Below are 18,954 nucleotides of genomic sequence, written 5' to 3' on the forward strand. Positions count from 1 at the left end.
CACCCACCCAACCAACACACACACACACACAAAGACAAACACACACACACAAAGACAAACACACACACAAAGACAAACACACACACACCTGACTGAAGAGGTGACCAAGGATCTGGTCAGCAACTGAAGAAGTCAGTGTAATGAGCTGAAATGAAACACAGAGGGAAAAATTAGAAAAATGGATATAAACAAAATTCTCTTAACTCCTAAAAAAATAAGCATAAGCTAGAAGGAAAAAACACACCTTTTGGGCAGCCCAGTCCATCCAGCCACGAGCGTTCGGATCAATATTTATCAGAACAAGACCTTCCACAGAGTCTGGATTTTTAATCTGAGAGAGAGAGAGATAGAGAGAGAGAGAGAGAGAGAGAGAGAGAGAGAGAGAGAGAGAGAGAGAGAGAGAGAGAGAATGAAAGAGAGAGAGAGAAAGAGAGAGAGAGAGAAAGAGAGAGAGAGAGAGAGAAAGAGAGAGAAAGAAAGACAGAGAGAGAGAGAAAGAAAGAGAGAGAAGAGAGAAAGAGAGAGAGAGAGAGAGAGAGAGAAAGAAAGAAAGAGAGAAAGAGAGAAAGAAAGAGAGAGAGAGAAAGAAAGAGAGAGAGAGAAAGAAAGAGAGACAGACAGACAGAGAGAGAGAATGAATAATTAAATAAATGCCAGACAATTCACTTCAATTAAAGTCAATTCTAATGGCATTTCTTTCTATCAGAATATGTTTATATATAAAATAGTCTAATTAGATTCAACATGATGATAATTATAAAATAATAGTAAAACTGTGTGAGGTCTCTGTTACTAAATGAATACTGTTGTGTAAAATACTAAAACAGGTTTTTCATGGTGTTCTTTTCGTCCTCTAAAAGGACATGAATCTGACTATTGCTCTCTACTTTGCGCTGCTTTTAGCTCACTTCTGGGTGCAAATATTTTAATAGAGTGACCAAGGAGGAAAAACTCAGAGACAGACAGAGAGAGAGACTTACTGTGAACTTTGAAAGGACGTAGGCTCCTGCTCCAACTCCAACTCCGATCACAGTGCGGAAACTATACCAGTGGACACACACAGTAGAGTAGTTAGAAATACCGAATGCAATATATTAAGGCAGTTGTATCCAGGACATAGAAATACAACTAATCCAATAAAATCTGCTTTTGTTTTCCTTTCTATTGAATGACTACTAGTATGATGGAGGTGGTTAACAACGCATATTGACAAGACACGCCCCTTTCTGCTAATGTCAGACATGTGCACTGAACACTCTCTCCACCGCATATTGACAAGACACGCCCCTTTCTGCTAATTGGCTACACGTTTGTTTTGTTAGCCGGCCCGACTCAGTTTTCTGAAGCATTTTTCAAACATCGTGCACCCCACCTTTAACAAGCAGCACTCGAAGTACTTTCCTAGCTCCGATTTACATTTATATCGTTTGCTTTGATTGTTTTTATTTATTCATGTGACCTTAAATGCCTTCTGGGCAAGTTCTGTCGTTGAGCTCTTATCAGATCAATCATCATTCCTATTCAAACAGAGAAAGTATGAGGTGTGGCTGGAATACCAAACACACACACAGCAAAGGAGGGGCATATAATTAAATGGTTGGTAGGTAGACAGACAGACAGACAGACAGACAGACTGTATAGATAGATAGATAGATAGATAGATAGATAGATAGATAGATAGATAGATAGATAGATAGATAGATAGATAGATAGATCTATCTAGGTAATTTTCGGATGTCAAGGTAGACAGACAGACAGACATACTGTATAGATATATAGATAGATAGATATATAGATATATATATATACATAGATAGATAGATAGATAGATAGATAGATAGATAGATAGATAGATAGATAGATAAAAATCCATCATGCTCATATATATGTGATTTTTGAAACTTTGTGAAACTTACTTAAAGAACTGTATGACTGATGGGATCATTTCCGCAAGCTGATCCATGGAGACATAATGATACCTAGGACGGAGACGATATGCAGTGATTAGTATTCAGGAGGGTGAGGGTATGCTGGTAAATCAGAAACAGTTACAGGTTATGATATGTCATTGTATTCTGAATAATGAGGTCATTGTGGGCTACTGTGGACTCGGCAGCATCTAAGGACGAGTCTGGATAGAATAAAGCCGCGTTCACACTGCAAGTCTTAATGCTCAATTCGGATATTTTGCTCAGATCTGATTTTTTTGTTTGGTTGTTCACATTACCTTTTAAAATGTGGCCTATATCAGATACCAGTGTGAACTGTTTGCTGTTTCGAACTGACCCTCATGTGCAAACGAACAATAACAATGACGTCACACGCAGCACGCCGTTGCGCTAAAGTTGGCGAAGTTATGGAGGAAGTAAACATTTTCGCTTTTCTTTCTAAATGTTTGTGTAATGGCAGCACAGAGACGCAGTGTTTTGAAAATTTTCGGATGTCGAGGGCAACTTTTGATTATTTGATCCATTTTGTAGGCGTAGTCACATTTGTGTTCGTACTCGCCGGCGCATAATTGTGAAGAATGTCGATGTAGATTGACATAAAAATCGCATCAAATCCGCCTTGGTTGTTCACACTGTGGCCACATTGGAAAAAATCAGATTTGGGTCTGATTGAGGACCACATATGGAAGTGGTCTGAATCTGATTTGAAAAAAATCAGATCTGGGCTAGATTTGAGTGTTCACACTACTCCTGAAGAAGTCTGACCTGGTCACTTGACCCCAAAAAAATCAGATTTGGGCCACTTTTACCTGCAGTGTGAACGTGGCCTAAGCTGTTTAATGCAGTGATGGTCACAAGAGAGCCATTGTTCAGTGTTTCATGTTGCTCTAAATTGAGGACAAACAAATAACTGGAGCGAGTGTGTTATGGATTGTATTAGTCATCTAGTCTATGCAAACACACACACACACACCAGCCCACACCCAGTTTACCCAGCAGGATAGGGCGCAGCTCCCTCCTCTTGTCCTGGGGCATCTAAATAAACCACTGTGAAGTTCTTCACAATCTCCTGCATCTCCTCAAACTTAAAGAGTGAAGAGAAGCAGCTCTGGCCTAAGAAAAAATGGAGCAAGATGGACTGAATATACACACACTTTAGAAGTGTTCAGAAGTTGTCAGTTTTGAATAGCCAATTCACCTACAAGCATATATATAGGATGCTGGAGGGAACCGGAAAACACAAAGGAAAACAACGCAGACAAAAAAAGAGAGAGAGAACATGGAAAACTCCACGTAGTAAACCAAGCTGGGGTTTGATCCAGATCTCTGCATCAGAGTTTTGATTTACACTGTGTTGTAATATGATTAAGACAAGTCAAGACATACTATAGAAGCAATTTTGTTCCTCACTAGTTTATAACACATAATCGAAAAGCTGACCTTCATTGTTAATTTTTTTTAAGCTAAGAGTCTAGGTGTACCTCATACATGTGTATGAGTGTGTGTGTGTGAGTGAGAGAAGAGAGAGAGAAATGCAGACAAACAGACACCGGAGACTCACTCTCCATTCCTACGTCATGAAAAGTCAGTATAGCTGGACGACGGGTACTTCCTGTGCCGTACAGCGTCACATGCATCAAACCATGTGGGGTCTCAATATTGTACTCCTAAACCACACACACACACACACACACACACACACACACACACACACACAATATTAAAAATGTATTAAAGTATTCTTTAATTATACTATAAATTGCCTCATATCAGCTTCTTACCTGACCCCGATCCAACAATATTCTGGCTGCGATCTCAGCGTCCTGCACAGCAACAGAGGGTCATTAAAGTTGTTTAAAACAATTTTTAATTGGAAAACTCCCCCCTTTCTGACCAGACTACTCCAACAGCCTTGTAGCAAGTTTCTGCTCTGTTGAGCTGCCTAATTATTATTATTATTATTATTATTATTATTATTATTATTATTATTATTGTTATTATTATTGCTTAAAGGCAGAAGTCTAAAGAATAAAAAAGCTAAATCTGGTTCATGTTCACAACACTAGAGTCCTGGAACTATATACAGTGTTGTTTCCTTCATATGGGGATTAGTTCTGATCGAGTGAATTTTCCAGTAAAAGTACCATTGTTTTTTCCTCCATGGTAATTAACATTAACTCCCTTGAGAGACTTGCAAACCTTTTGCATTGCTACCACTGATAGATTTTATTTTTTAATTAATTAGACTGCTGCAGCAATTCTACAGGTCTAGACTGTAGTCTACAGATTCTTTCAAGTTACCAGCAGGTGGCTCCAGAAAACACTGCCCACATATTTGCACATACACCTATAATCTTTTTTCACCCTGTATACGTCTCACACATTATGGACAGGAAGTACCACCGCTTGGTGATAACATGATCATTCGAGCCTGTGAAATGCGCAGCATGACTTGACGTGAAGAGATGACGTGGAACAAAAGATCGCATGTAAATATTTGCTGTGACGTCGAAAACGCTGGGCTTAAAATAGCTATGTCTTTTAACTCCTGATTTAAATGCTGCAAATAAACAAAGTGGAAGGTTTTCATAGGTAGAAATTTAGATCCCAAAATATTTAGCATACAATCTTGTGTGTTTAAGCTTCATTGACCGGTAATATTTTGGGAGATTTGAGTAATGGATGTCATTATTTTTCTGTGTGTGTGTGTGTGTGTGTGTGTGTGTGTGTGTGTGTAAGTGTGACCTTCACGCTGTTGGTTTGACCCGTAAGTAAAGGCTTGTCCTCCATGATGGTAACCTCTTGCGTTTCGGTCGTCATTATAAGTCCTCCCTATGTCCTGTTAAAAAAAAAGCAATTAGTAAACAGCACACACACACTCACATAAACACACGTTGATTTAATTATGAGTGAATGCCTAAATCAAACACTTAACCTTTTTTTACGCTCTTTACAAGTAAACCTTTTTTGATCTTTGACCAGACAAATATCACGTCAGAGATTTCTATCCTTGTGGGGACTTTTGGTCCCTCAAAACCATGACACATTCGAATTCCCTAATGCTCAAGGGGACTTGCATAATCTGTCACTGGTATTGAATCAGCTTTTTTCTTTCTTTTTTTTTAATTAGAACTTAGGGGGAGAGTTAATAAGCATTAAGCCAGAGAGAGCACCCAGAGAAATGAGGACAGCATTCATGGCATTATGCAACCTTAATCAGGATCCTCAATCATTTATTTTTTACTTAGTAAAACATGCTGATTTATAATGGGTGACCTTTCCAAGCAGGCTGATGTCATTTTAACCAGAAAGTAAGCACGCACTTTCTGAACAGAGTAAACGGTGTCACGCAAACAGACTGACATTGCTTTAGTAAAGTGTGTGTGTGTTTGTGTGTGTTTTGCAATGATGGTTGCCTCAGGGAGCCTCTCTATCTGTGCAGAACAAATGGTACCGCCCTCTCCATCTCTCTCTCTCCATCTCTCTCTCTCTCCATATCTCTCTCTCTCCATATCTCTCTCTCTCCATTTGACCTTCCCCTTTTCATTCCTGCTCTGTTGCTTTACATCCAAACAGGATGCATGCAAAATAACTAACTAACTAACTAAATAAATAAATAAATAAATAACCAACCCAAAGCTTGGTGAATATACATCTGCTGCATATTAAACAGATTATGCTGACAATGTGATTTCCCATACAAGCTGTAAAATGACAACATCGCTCAGTGCCTTAATGCTGAAAAATAACGTCATAATATTCAGCCGCAATACTGCAGACTCTCATTGCCATGAATTTCGAAGGCAGCGGCCACCAGGTGGAGCTGAAGGACACAGGGTGACATCAGTCTAAGTTACAGACCTTAAACAATCAGGTGGGCATGAAATACCCATTAAAAAAATAACAGCACGAGCCTCTGTATCAGAATTGTTAATGAAATGGCTGCCAACTGACTCTGAGTCAGACTTGTTTAAACTACATAAGGAATGACAGTATTATTATCAGTCCAACCACAGATGTACAATATTGCATGTTTTTCTTTTTTTCTTTTTTCCCACCTTAGGCACAATAATCAGACATGATGCCAAAAACCTTCAGCAGTTTCCTGGTTTGTAGTTCTCAAACTGCTGTATAGAATTTTTACACTAGTTAAAAACACGACCAACTCTTATCAAATCTGTTGTATTTGTTAACGAGCTCCTACAGCTATTAATTATTAAAACAGTTTGAATTGAACGGGTTTGATCCAAAAATCAATAATTAATTAAAAAAAATAAAAATAAAAAAACAGGGGGAAAGTTTAGAAACATAAAGCTCTATAGTGCTAAACAATAGCCAAGGTAGTACATACATGTTATAATAACAAGCTAATATTTGTTTGGAGAAGGTCAATGCTGCTTATTTTACAGTTAAATGTTGTGTCTGGCTGCTTAAGTTTTAAATTGTAACACAACCAAAAGGCCAAACATCGATTCTTTCCCTGAATGATTTGTTCTGGAATCATCCTAAAAATTCAGATGGTTTCAAAGTCTACTATACTGTGTGAAATGGTGAAATGCCACATTAAATTAGACCTCATACCATGAACAAATTCGGTTGTGCGACGGGACTCGACAGCCAGTACGACGTTGACGACAAGGACGGCAAACATGAAAGCCTGTATCTTAGCAATGCTTTGGAGTAAATGGCACCAGACTTGGTGGATAGGTTTAAGACCAAATCCTGTAGATCCCCACAAAGGGCTGTGTTTTTTCTCTACAATGTGACAGTATAATTAAAGAATGAATGTAAATGCCAAAAATGACTAACATCCATCCATGATATCAAACATCCATATAATCACAGCTTTTTATTCCCGCTATACTTACACATAATAATAATAATAATAATAATAATAATAATAATAATAATAATAATAATATCTTTAGGACTGTTAGGCAATGCTATACAGCAGCAGGCTCAGGCATCTTTTGAAACACCATCTGTTGTTGTTCGATCAAATGTCAGCACAGGGTACAGGCAAATACATGACTACTGACCACAATGTCCTACAAGTCAAAATACAGAAAGCTTCAACGAAGCCAGTCAGAGCCAGAGGGATGTGTGTATGTACGTGCCTTCGCAGGCAGAGCTGAAACGTCTCACACTAACAATAACGCAGTAGCATTATACCTAATCCTTTAGATCACTTCAATCTCTTTTCCTAATCTCTCTTCATTTCCTTCTGTCTCGGTCTTAGACTGTGTCTTTTCAAGCGTGTAATATCGGTTAAACGGAACAGAGAGAAGTGTATTTCACTGCAAAGAAAGAGACAAAAAAAATGAAGGAGTGAAGTGACAAAGAGAGAGAAGAGAGATCAAATTAACAGAATAAACAAATAAGGATTCATACACGCTTTTGCACACACAGCTTTATTTAAGGGATTTTTGCACATCTAAGGGAAGCAAAAAAGTCCTACAAGTTTAGAAGGGAAAAAAAAAGAAAAATGCTCCCCTGCACTGAAACGTCTGATGTGTGAATAAAGAAACTGAATGCTCTCTACAGGACAAAAGACAAATCAATGCAGACAACATGCAGCCAGACACAACTAGCACAGCAAGCCAACAAAACAACAAGTGAGTGATGTTTGTTCCTGAAATAGAAATCACACACACACGATTACAATGATCTTATACCTTACACTTCTGATCAAATTCTTCAGGTTTACTCTCCTATTCTGTAGATTTTGCATTCAGTAGTTTGCTAAACCTTGACTTTAACTAGGTTTACTCCTTATATTCAGTAGTTTTCTTCTCATTCACAGGTTTAAATCTCGCATTCTCCATTTTTGCTCGTATTCGGTTCATACGCAACCATACACATTTCGACATGCAGGAAATGCTCTTTACTACTACATGTTACATACAGTACCACTCCTGTCAGACTCAGTAGTTTTTCCTCTTACATTCAGTTGTGTTATTCTCATGTTCATTACTGTTACTCTCATATTTGTAAGTTTTCTTTTCACATTCAGCAGTTTTACGCCTGAATTCAGTACAGTATTTCTTCTCTTACATTCAGTAGTTCCATAGTTTTACCCTCGCAGTCACTACTTTTACTCACACTCTAGATTTACTCTCGCATTCAGTAGTTCCATAGTTTTACCCTCGCAGTCACTACTTTTACTCACACTCTAGATTTACTCTTGCATTCAGTAGTTCCATAGTTTTACCCTCGCAGTCACTACTTTTACACACACACTAGATTTACTCTCGCATTCAGTAGTTCCATAGTTTTACCCTCGCAGTCACTACTTTTACACACACTCTAGATTTACTCTCACATTCAGTAGTTCCATAGTTTTACCCTCGCAGTCACTACTTTTACACACACTCTAGATTTACTCTCGCATTCAGTAGTTCCATAGTTTTACCCTCGCAGTCACTACTTTTACACACACTCTAGATTTACTCTCGCATTCAGTAGTTCCATAGTTTTACCCTCGCAGTCACTACTTTTATACACACTCTAGAGTTACTCTTGCATTCAGTAGTTTCCCTCTCGTATTTGCTAGTTTTTCCTTCACATTCAATAACAGTCCTCTTTCATTCGCTAGTTTTACTTCTACATTCAGTACTTTTACTCTTGTATGCCCTCTCACATCTTAGCGTAATTTACTATACCGAGCCGCAGGGATACTCTGAAATATTGCACGTGTGGAAATGAATTTAATGAAACCTTTTGTCAGTTTCTTTTTATACGGGGTGTCGATTCCGTGGAGCTGAGCCGCATTTTTTTTTGTGGATTTTTTTATGTAAATGTCAGAACTAAAATGGTGAATGTGAGAACGTGCTGTGGGTATGTGACAGGTTGGAAAAACAGCCTACATAGCACCCTGTACTTACTTAATCACACACACACTCTCTCCAGAGCTGCGAGGTGAAGGCTGCATGATCGAGTGTCTCGTAACAGGGTGACAGCTGGCACTGTTCAAATGGAACAGGAAAGAGGTTACACACGGCTGTTCACAGAGAACGGTAAGTGACAGACTCGCACTAGCTGAAAAGCCACAAACAAGTAAGCTGGCACACGTTTTTTTGTTCTTTCAGTGCTCCCTAGTCTCCCTTGTCAGCCATTTCCTTTCGTTCTTTTCCCTATCTTTAGTTCTCTTTCATGTTTGAGCATTTCCTCACAATTTACCTAATACTATACACCATTTTCCTTTAATATTTAATATTTCTTTTATTGTACCTTTAAAACACAAAGACTTTTCTCTGGGGGAGAAAAAAAAACATTCAACAGTCTGTATATTCATTATCACCTTTTCTGGCAGAAATAGCAAGACATTCACACTTGGATGATAGACAGGTGGAATTGCAAGATCTCTTAAAAAGAGCTTTAATACATAAGACACAAAATATCACACGTATTATTAGAGGATGATGTGAAAATCTGAAACAAAACCTGTGGGCTCATTTCAGGTGCAGAAGACATCCAACATTTGATGCATTCGCAACACCGGTTCCAGAACATTCATTAATTTTCGATGGCATGTTTCAATATTAAGCCTGCAGACTAATCAATCTGCACATGCAAATTTTACTTAAAAAAAAACAAACAAACAAGCGAATCGATGAGAAATCTGGCTGAAACACATCTCGACTTTGACTTAAGTTCAGTAGGTTAGATTAATGATTTATAATCCCAATATCTGGGGTCACCAGGGCCAAACCAAGACAAAAATTCAGGCCGCGAGTGTTATATCCACCCATAGGACCACAAAACAATGACCACTGACCACTTTCACCAAAACCCCTATACGTTTGCTCATTCAATTAAGCCCCAGCTCATTAAATAAATCAAACAAAAATGGGCAAAAGCTTCAGGTATCACCAAGGCCAAACATCAGAACAAGGGGGAAAAAAAGAAAGATATCCAAGTGACTGTGTGTCTAAACCCAGTAAGGACAGAGGAGAATAGACAGACTGGTTGTAACTGGCAAGAAGGCACCAGTAACTCCAATGACAACTCTTGACAATAGTCGTAAGCAGAAAAGCATCTCAGAAAACACAGTTTAAGCCGACTTACCGAATGAATTCTTATTTTCTTAATGCTGTATTTACTTTTTTTTTTATACCAGGGGGTCACCCAGAGGAAGAAGATGGCACTTTAACTTCCCACGATCTTGTTTGTTGTTTGTTAAATGCTACACAAATAAATAAAAAAAACTGGAATGTGTTAAAATGACTTTAATCTGTGTGTTTATACTATTTTGAAATACTTTTAAATGGATTTTTGGCCAAAGCACTGCTTTTGTGTGGAGATTTGACTTTGGCTGATCTATTGATGTCCTATATGGATTTCCAATGCAGATGCATTATAGTCTAATGGCAACAGTGTCAATGAAAACTGAGGAGGAAAAAAATAATAATAACTTGTAGAAATAGCAGAATGTTCTGTATTCCTGCTGTTACGGTTTTCAACGACTCATCACAGTTCATAAATTGAGATGTGCATGAGGATGTGATCTAAGGGGCATAATGTGTTTATACTGTATTTTAGTCATTAAAATGCACTATTTTGTAAATGCAGTGGTGCAGTGATGCACATGCTTGTCCTCTAGGTATTGAAAAATGAATAAATACTATACTATTTTATAATTCTCATCACTAGCACAGAATCCTACCCCGCTGGGGCTGAGTGCTTGTAGGTAGCCGAGTAGCTGTGATTTACAGCAATCCGTGATCGGTTTGGAGATTTCTGGAGGTTTCTGTAGCAACCGTCCCAGGGAGAAGGACACAACAGGCATTAAATCAAGAAAGCAAGTCAGCCAGGAACTTATCAAAACAATGTTCCTAGGAGAAGAAGGTCACACATGGCAGGAGTGGGAGAGAAAAAAAAAACAAGAGAGAGACAAATAGGTGTTCCAGCCACTTGGATCTACAAAAAAAAAAAATCTTATCGTGTGTGTAAGAAAAGCAAAATGGGGTAAAAACACATGAAAAACACATTCTGCTTCCTGTCAATCAGGAAACTCCACTGTATCCTAACTTAATTTGTTATTAAAATGGTTGTCATAAATCTTCTGTTCCACAACAGTGGTTTGTTGTAAAATGTTAAAAATGTGAGATCGTATCCCAGTGGTAAAGCTCAGCAAAGCCACAAGCCACAGAGTCTCCCTGTACGCTTTCCTGAACTGAGGCAGAAGCACCTGTTCGATCAAACTAAAATTATCCAGGATGCTTAACAATAGCGAAAAATAGCAAACGTCAAGGAGCGATCCCACCGATAACTATTGGATAAAGGTTACCCTGGTTCAAACAGAAAGTGCAGACGATGTGTATACACTCGAGAGTCGCTATTAATGGGATAACACGAAATAAAATAACGCGCAACTAAGCTTAGAAAAACAAATCTAATGGCTGTGTACAGAAATAAAAGCATAAAGCTATAGGAAGTTTACATTTATGCCATTTGGTGTTTGATATACAACTGAGCAACTGAGGGTTAAGGGCCTTGCTCAAGGGCCCATCTACAATAGCTTGAAGGACCTGGGATTCAAACTCACAATCATTAGTCCAATTCCTTAACCACAGAGCTACCAGTTCCCTATAAAAAATAAACTTCTTGCCTGCTGTCATGCTGACCCATACAGTACACAAGGTTCGAGCACATGGGATGTTTCATAAAATGGCCTACACTAACTAGACAAACAGTGAGGCATGTGTGTACAAACGTGCGATAAACTTTAAGACAGGGTTGTCAGCTGGTGGAGCGCAAACATGTTTTTGTTGTTGGTGTTGTTAATATGAAACCAAATCTCTGGATCAGATTCTTCACAGGATCTTCTTCAATCAGGTAAGGAGACTAGCTACAGTGAGGGACTGTTTCGGGAACAAACTGTCCACCAGATATGTAAAAAATTGACCAAAAATTGACCAGATATGTCAACTGTCCGTTTTCAGTGGTTCGTCCTCAGTGACCGCTTTATCCTGGTTAGGATCAGCGTAGTTTAAACAATACATTTATTTCCATTTTGGAAAAGAGAACGGTGCATGTTTGCTAGAAAATATCTCAGACAAGTATAGAAACATAACTATGTGAGATTAAAAACCACACTGTAATCTCTAATGTGGTAATGTGAACATATCCCTAAATAACCCCATAAACTGTTCACTACACATTAAAAAAAGGAACTGCTGTCACCAGTCAGTCATCTTAGCCACAAGGAGAATCTGAAGTACGGTATCTCCGGGTCTCTCCGGCACTCATCCCGAACACATCGTACTTTCATGACCTTCGGCACACTTTCCCCCCAGTTTTCTCTTTTGTTTGCTGAAACTGAACTGAAACTGATATTTCGCACTCAACTTTCTGCTATTGCCTCCATGGCCTGAGCGTAGGGTGTCGTTTAGAGTTGCAGTATGGTACATATTTAGGTGTTATTAAGCAAGTATTTTTAGATCTTCTGTTATGGGACACTTGGGCATGTCATGGTGTGACATTTTCGGGCGAGCTGTTTGGCTAAGAAGAAAAAGTATAAGTAGAAGAAGGCGGTGGCTATGGTCTGTGTGAGTGCCAAAATATTTCTAATGCTTGGTCACGGCATAAACCTACGATTATACACTTCAGACCCGTCAGTTAAAATAGCCTGAAAACTAACTAAATAAAAAAAGCCCGGAAGCACCTTTCCATTCATGAAACACAAAGACATGATATTCAAATTAGATATGTCCTCATACTCTTGAAACCAAGCACCGTCCCCCACTATCGCCCCAGGACACTACAGAAAGGACACACTGTGGAATCCTAACCCTGTACATCTGCCGCTCAGACTGACCAGAACATCAGTTTGCAAAATATTCCCAAACCTCCTCTGAGAATTTTCAATGCATCAAACCTTTACAGACATTTTGCTGTTCACTAACATACAATGCTATATTTTACCGCAAGTAAAGTTTACACCTCGTTAGCTAGCCAAACTAGTTTGCATTTCTCACACAAAAAGTTGTCCTGGATTTCGATCTGAGATCTCAGATTTCAGACCAAATCATAACAATGCTGTTTTTCTTTATCATTAATATTCAGTTAACTAGTTTTAAAGCAAACAAGTGAATAAACAAATGAATAAAATCAAAACCAACTTTTTTATTTAATTACCAATAAGCAAAAAAAGTCTGTCAATTACAAACGCAAATGGTGTCACGAGCTTCAGGCGTTAATTTAATCATGAATTAAAATCTAGTTACGAGATCGTAATTCATATCCGTGACATGACTTCACTCGTCCGGGTCAAATTAGCAAGGTTCGTGTGATATCACAAAAAAAAAAAAAAAAAAAAAAATCTCGTTTAATTAATTAATCTTGTTTTTGCATTTGTAGGGACTGAGTATTACAAAAGAAACAAACATCCATTTATGTTTACAGCATTTAGCAGACGCCCTTATCCAGAACTACTTACACTTTAAATCATTTTTTTTATACAACTGAGCAATTGAGGGTTAAGGGCCTTGCTCAGGGGCCCAGCAGTGTCAGCTTGGTGGACGTACGAATTGATCTCACAACTGGTAGCCCAACACCTTACCAATAGGCTATCACATCCCTCACGCAGTCAAGCAGTTCGACTCTCTTGTGTAAATTGAGCCAACGCAAAGACACTGTAGTTATTTGAACATCTTCATATCCGTAACTGTATTTGGCTGGGAAAAACATGGGCGTGGCTCAAACAAGGTCTTTTTTTTTGTAAAACATGCTGCATCTTGCAGCATGGCATGTTTGTGTTAATGAACAGAGGAGCAGGATCTTGGTCTGAGCAGGATCATATCTGACCGCTCACTTGTGCCATGTGAAGATAAAGTTCAGTCTTTACATTCATGTTCTATTCATATTTGGTTATAGCCCTAGAGTTTCAAAAAGAACAAATGACACAGACACTGGGTGTTTTGTATTAAAAATACTTGGGTCATTTAGGCGCTGAGGTAAGGCCACGTGTGTGTGTCTGATCCTGAGAGAAAAGAGACGTTTGCTTCAAACTAAATGCCATGTAGAATGTCAGAGGAGATAACTTTACTGTGAGTAGATTCATAAGAAATGTGCGATCCAGGGATTTGTAGCATGTTCTTATGTGTGAGTGAGAGTGAGAGTGAGAGAGAGAGTGAGAGAAATGGATGCCAGACTGCTAAAGGTTAAAATCTGCATTATTTATAGACAGATTTAAAGTGTGCCTAGGCGTGTTTGTGTGTCTCAGATCGTTCATCCCTTTAAAAATTAAAAAAATTGTAATAAAAAATTTTTACTAAACATTGTACTGATCTACTGTACTAAATATTAATAGACACAACTGACCAGAAAAAACATTAGCAGTGAATTTAATCCTAAAATATTGTGCACCGCTTTCCTTCTGTTTGCCTACTTGTCGGTTTCCAATATTCAGAGAGAAAAGAAGCACTTAGGTGGAGAGAAAAATAGATAAATAAATAAATAAATAAATAAATAATAAGTGTAACATTGGCCACCATGGAGACACAGCAAGGTGCCAAAATACTCCTTGGTGGTTTTTTGTTTTTGTTTTTTCCCCATCCACCTCCCTTCATGGTATGATTTTTGCAAATGTTTTCCGCAGTAATAGATTTTTACACATTAATTGTTGAAATGTTTAGTAGCCAAAAAATGCATCAGCTACAAAGTGCTTGCATCTTTCTCCCCTACATCCTTCCTCATTTCTCATCTCGTTTTCCCTTCTTAACAAAAAAAAAACAATCCCTCGATAAGACTTTGTGCTTTGACATATCGAACCGGTATTAAAGTATTCATTAACAGACGCTTTAAAGCACTTCGGTAAGTCGCTCTGAGACAGTTTGCCAAATATCTAATATTTCTAATTGTAAATTTGAGGGATCTCCATCAATATATAAATCAATCCATCCATCCACTTAATATCTATATCCATCTATGTACAAATCGACCATTAATCTATCCATCCATCCATCCATCCATCCATCCATCCATCCATCCAACTATGCGTCCATCCATCCATCCATCTATCTATAGTTGGCAAATTGCTCTGGTATTGTGGCATAAAACAGTTACAGTGTTACTTCACATCACTCCACCCTGCCAAGGATAATTTTCCAATCACAACACAGCTGTTATAGCATGTGTTATTCCTTAAGCCTAGGTAACTATTTAGCTAATTACCGCAGTTGCATGTAATTGTAGCAATCAACCCAAGTATACATGTCATGGTTCGGTATTTAGTTACTGAGAGACGTAATAGGGAAATGTCGCAATTAATAATACACAGGGCATAGTTATTGTTCCAATGGCGACACTGTAACTGGTGTAATTGAATGAAATATAGACAACGCATTGTCGTCACAGCTCCTGTGTCAACAAAGCGGCAGGATTAGTTTTGGTTTCTTGGTCTTGTTTCTGCCTTTGCAACTGTTACTGATCACATCACATGATATAAAAACAAAACAAATGATGATTCAGAACAATAACATTCTGGTTGTTTTGTCTGTAACATGTCTAACTCCTTCACATGTCATAATATTCCCACGGCGAACAGAAATCTCTTAGTTGACTGATTGACACTTGCTGTTTGATTGCACTGGTCAGGAAAACAACCCAAAATTACGTATCAACTCTATGAATGATTTAAAATGTTCCCTCAAACAACGTGGTGTAGAATATTAGAGTGTATATTTAACCGATCAATCATCTGGTATGCTAACGTTTCATAAATGTTAACAGAGATGAACTTGGGGCCAAGAGGAAGCCCAAGACATGCGTGGAACACAATAATGACCAAGAGATGAACAACGGAGATAAAAAAAAAAAGGTGCATGAAAGGTAGGTGCCCCTGACAAGCATAAAAAGCATGGAGGACTAAGAACAAAGTAAGCATTATGCTAACACCTGAACCTTAGCCAGAACACCACATGAAGGAGTCACTTCACTCAGTGAAGTGTCTCATTCTGATGTCTGTCAGCATGTTTGTTTCTTTTGCACTTCTTTCACAAATTTTTAATATCGTTCAACAAAAATTCTCTCATGACTTGGCATAGAATAACAGGTGGCGGATTTACAGATTTTGTTGGAAATCTAATATGGAACTGGTACAATAACAACAATGAATTTATTGGGAATTTATTTAGTTGTTGCTGCCTTAAACAGAAATTTGCATCAGTCCAAAATTCTTGAAGGCAGTTACCCCTACATTTGAAGTCAACACTTCTGTTGGCTAGATATTCCTGCTCTGCAGAAAGATTTCCAATGACCTAAAAAAAGCAATTTGAGACTATGAGAAAAGTCCAAAAGACGCAGCACAATGGAAACGGCTAGGTTAAAAGGTTTCTTTTTTTTTGCTGGTCACTGCAATAAAAGGCAAAAAAGACATAACTGAAGTAATCCATGACTACAAAAGTCACAACCATGCTGGTTATCTTGCTTTGAGCCGCCAAATGCAATGGGTAAAAAGATAAACCAGCTACAACAATCCCAGTTTTAGGCCATACCTTTTCAAAGAGTCAGGAGGTGCGTCTGAGAGGGCGTCACATCCAGGTTTGAACGATTCACACAAGGAATGAAGCGCTACGGGGGTGCGGTGTAGTGCAGCCCAACATGAAACTTTATTCTTGGCATGTTTATACTTGCGTGCAGGTTCAGAAGCAGCAGTTGTAAAACCTGTCATTATTGACATACTCGCTTGCCGTCCTTCTTATCTACAACTGGAGGATTATAAGAGACATTCATTTGATGGCCTGGCAGAGCCAAAATATCCAGGTCTGTCCTGTTTCTATGAGAAAGTGCAAGACTTTGTGCTTGAAATAGCTTAGAGTTACTGCATCATCGACTATTGTCATAATCTCTGATTGTCTCGAATAGAAAAATATGATCTCAATTAATGTAAAAAATCCAAAAAAAAAAAATCCAATCTAGCATTCCAATCGGCTGGTGTGAAGGCTACAAGAGAGGTTTTAAAAATTCTAACACTAACCATATGATCTAGATTCCTACAGAAATATGAATTTTGACGTTTTTCATTTTTGCATACCGACACTAGCACAGCTACAATACAACTGAAGACTAAAATAAAACAAATATCACTTACTGTAAATTGTTCAGATCAACTCAAGTAGCATGTCAATGTATATTCAATACTTTTAATATTAATTACATTTAAAATAAATGATTATAACCCAAGTGATGTTTGTGGGTTTCTCTGAAGATCTCATTTGCAAACCGTGTGGGGTCACGGCCCCTAGATTGGAAACCCCTGATGTATTTGTTTTGGTTTTGATCTTGTGTTTTATAGTGCAGTGATAAGAAGCTTGCACATTATTGTGACTGTGATGATGTACATTCACAGATATGTGTGTGTTCCAGTTGTGCCTGACCCACATTTTTTTGGTATTCTATAATTTTAGAATAGAATAGAATAGAATAGATTAGTATAGAATAGAATAGAAGGGGCATAGAAGCCTTTATTATTGCCACATACACATTACAGCACAGTGGAATTCTTTTCTTCACATACCCCAACTGAGGGGGTTGGGGTCAGAGTGCAGGGGCAGCTATGAAACAGCGCCCCTGGAGCAGGGAGGGTTGAGGGCCTTGCTCAAGGGCCCAGCAGTGGCAGCTTGGCTGTGTTGGGCCTTGAACCCCGATCCTCCAATCAACAACCCAGAGCCTTAACCAGCTGAGCCACATGCGATCCAAATATAAATGTCCCATTCTTTGGCACAAGATACAAGATTGTTGTTCTTGTGACCACTTCAGAATATAGCAGTAAGACGTAGTACTAAAGTTATTTTGTCTGATGGAAGGACGAATATTCTGAAAATCTGTGATACTCTGCCTGGAGCTTGGTCAAATAAGTCTTCTGATATTTATCTGAATTTATGATGCACACTTCTGACACACTTCTACTGCTGTGAATCCAAACGCCTTCCTGATATGTCCTATTCATTCTAATGCTCCACTTCCACTTCCAGCTTTCTGCACTCGTCTTCTGACTTACTTTACATTCACAGCTCTTATCCAGAGCAACATACATTCTCTCTCATTTTATACAACTGATGGTTTAGGGCCTTGCTCAGGGGCCAAGCGGTGGAAGCTTGGGCACATGGGGGTCCGACACATTAACCAATGAGCGACCACCCCCACCAACTTACATTCTGCTGCTGCTAATCCCAAAAGGATTTCCCAATTTTCATGAATTCCCAAGGTTTTGTATGGTAAACGCAGACCTGTACCCAACAACTGCCGCAGTAGTCATAAAGACTCCTTAATTCACTCCTTATTCACGCTACACACATACCAACCAACTTTTTAACACACAGCACTGTTTACTTTTGGGAGAGTTATAGGCTGTTTCACCCTCTGGTTTCAAACTTACTTGATCCAATTGAATCCCTGCGCATTTGCCTTCATCTTATGCCATAAAAACCTGTATGGAGAACACACCATGACTCACCATAGTAGTTATTATTATTATTATGGTGCTATTTGCACATAGATCTCAATTCTTCGCAACTTTTCCTTCCTACTCATGGTGCACAAGTGTTAAACAACAACACAACTGATAACGTCTTCATCGGCTAAACCACATGCATGGGATACTTGACTTCCTGAACAAGTGCAGAGTCAAGCACAAGTTGTGTTCATGGGAATCGTGCCACTGGTCCAGCGTAACCTGTTTGGTTATCAAACATGCTCTGCAGTTTTTGAGTAATCAGTCAGAATGAAATCCTCCTCAATCTTCTTCCTCATCTCAGGAAGCGTTCTTTGTCCCATCACCTCCTCCACCTGGCTAGGCCTTGATCTAAAGCTACGTCCAGATTGCTGAGTCTTTGGTGATAGTCGTAATAGTGATGCCATTTTCATATCAGAAATTATTCGCAATAATGTAAGAAGCTGCTACAACATGCATCACTTTTTTAAATGTAGAGTGTCGTGTCTACCTTGTAAAAATGTCTCTAAAATAAGATTTATTTTGACTAGCTTTTTTGGTTAGACATGG

The 18,954-nt window shown here is 38.6% G+C and overlaps 1 protein-coding gene across 1 annotated transcript in view; it reads right to left on the reverse strand.

Annotated features, from left to right (window-relative positions):
• The window catches only part of ndrg2 (NDRG family member 2), a 29,105-nt gene that overhangs the window by 7,473 nt on the left and 2,678 nt on the right, over positions 1–18,954 (reverse strand). Inside the window, exons 2-9 of the mRNA XM_060864333.1 lie at positions 4,695–4,788; positions 3,731–3,772; positions 3,511–3,616; positions 2,942–3,062; positions 1,917–1,979; positions 981–1,041; positions 245–331; positions 89–145 (exon numbers count right to left, since the gene is read on the reverse strand). Of these exons, the coding sequence (XP_060720316.1) occupies positions 89–145; positions 245–331; positions 981–1,041; positions 1,917–1,979; positions 2,942–3,062; positions 3,511–3,616; positions 3,731–3,772; positions 4,695–4,769 (612 nt within the window). The 5' untranslated portion in view covers positions 4,770–4,788. The remainder of the gene's footprint in view (positions 1–88; positions 146–244; positions 332–980; positions 1,042–1,916; positions 1,980–2,941; positions 3,063–3,510; positions 3,617–3,730; positions 3,773–4,694; positions 4,789–18,954) is intronic.

Source organism: Tachysurus vachellii, chromosome 2, assembly GCF_030014155.1.
Source record: "Tachysurus vachellii isolate PV-2020 chromosome 2, HZAU_Pvac_v1, whole genome shotgun sequence".
NCBI lineage: Eukaryota > Metazoa > Chordata > Actinopteri > Siluriformes > Bagridae > Tachysurus > Tachysurus vachellii.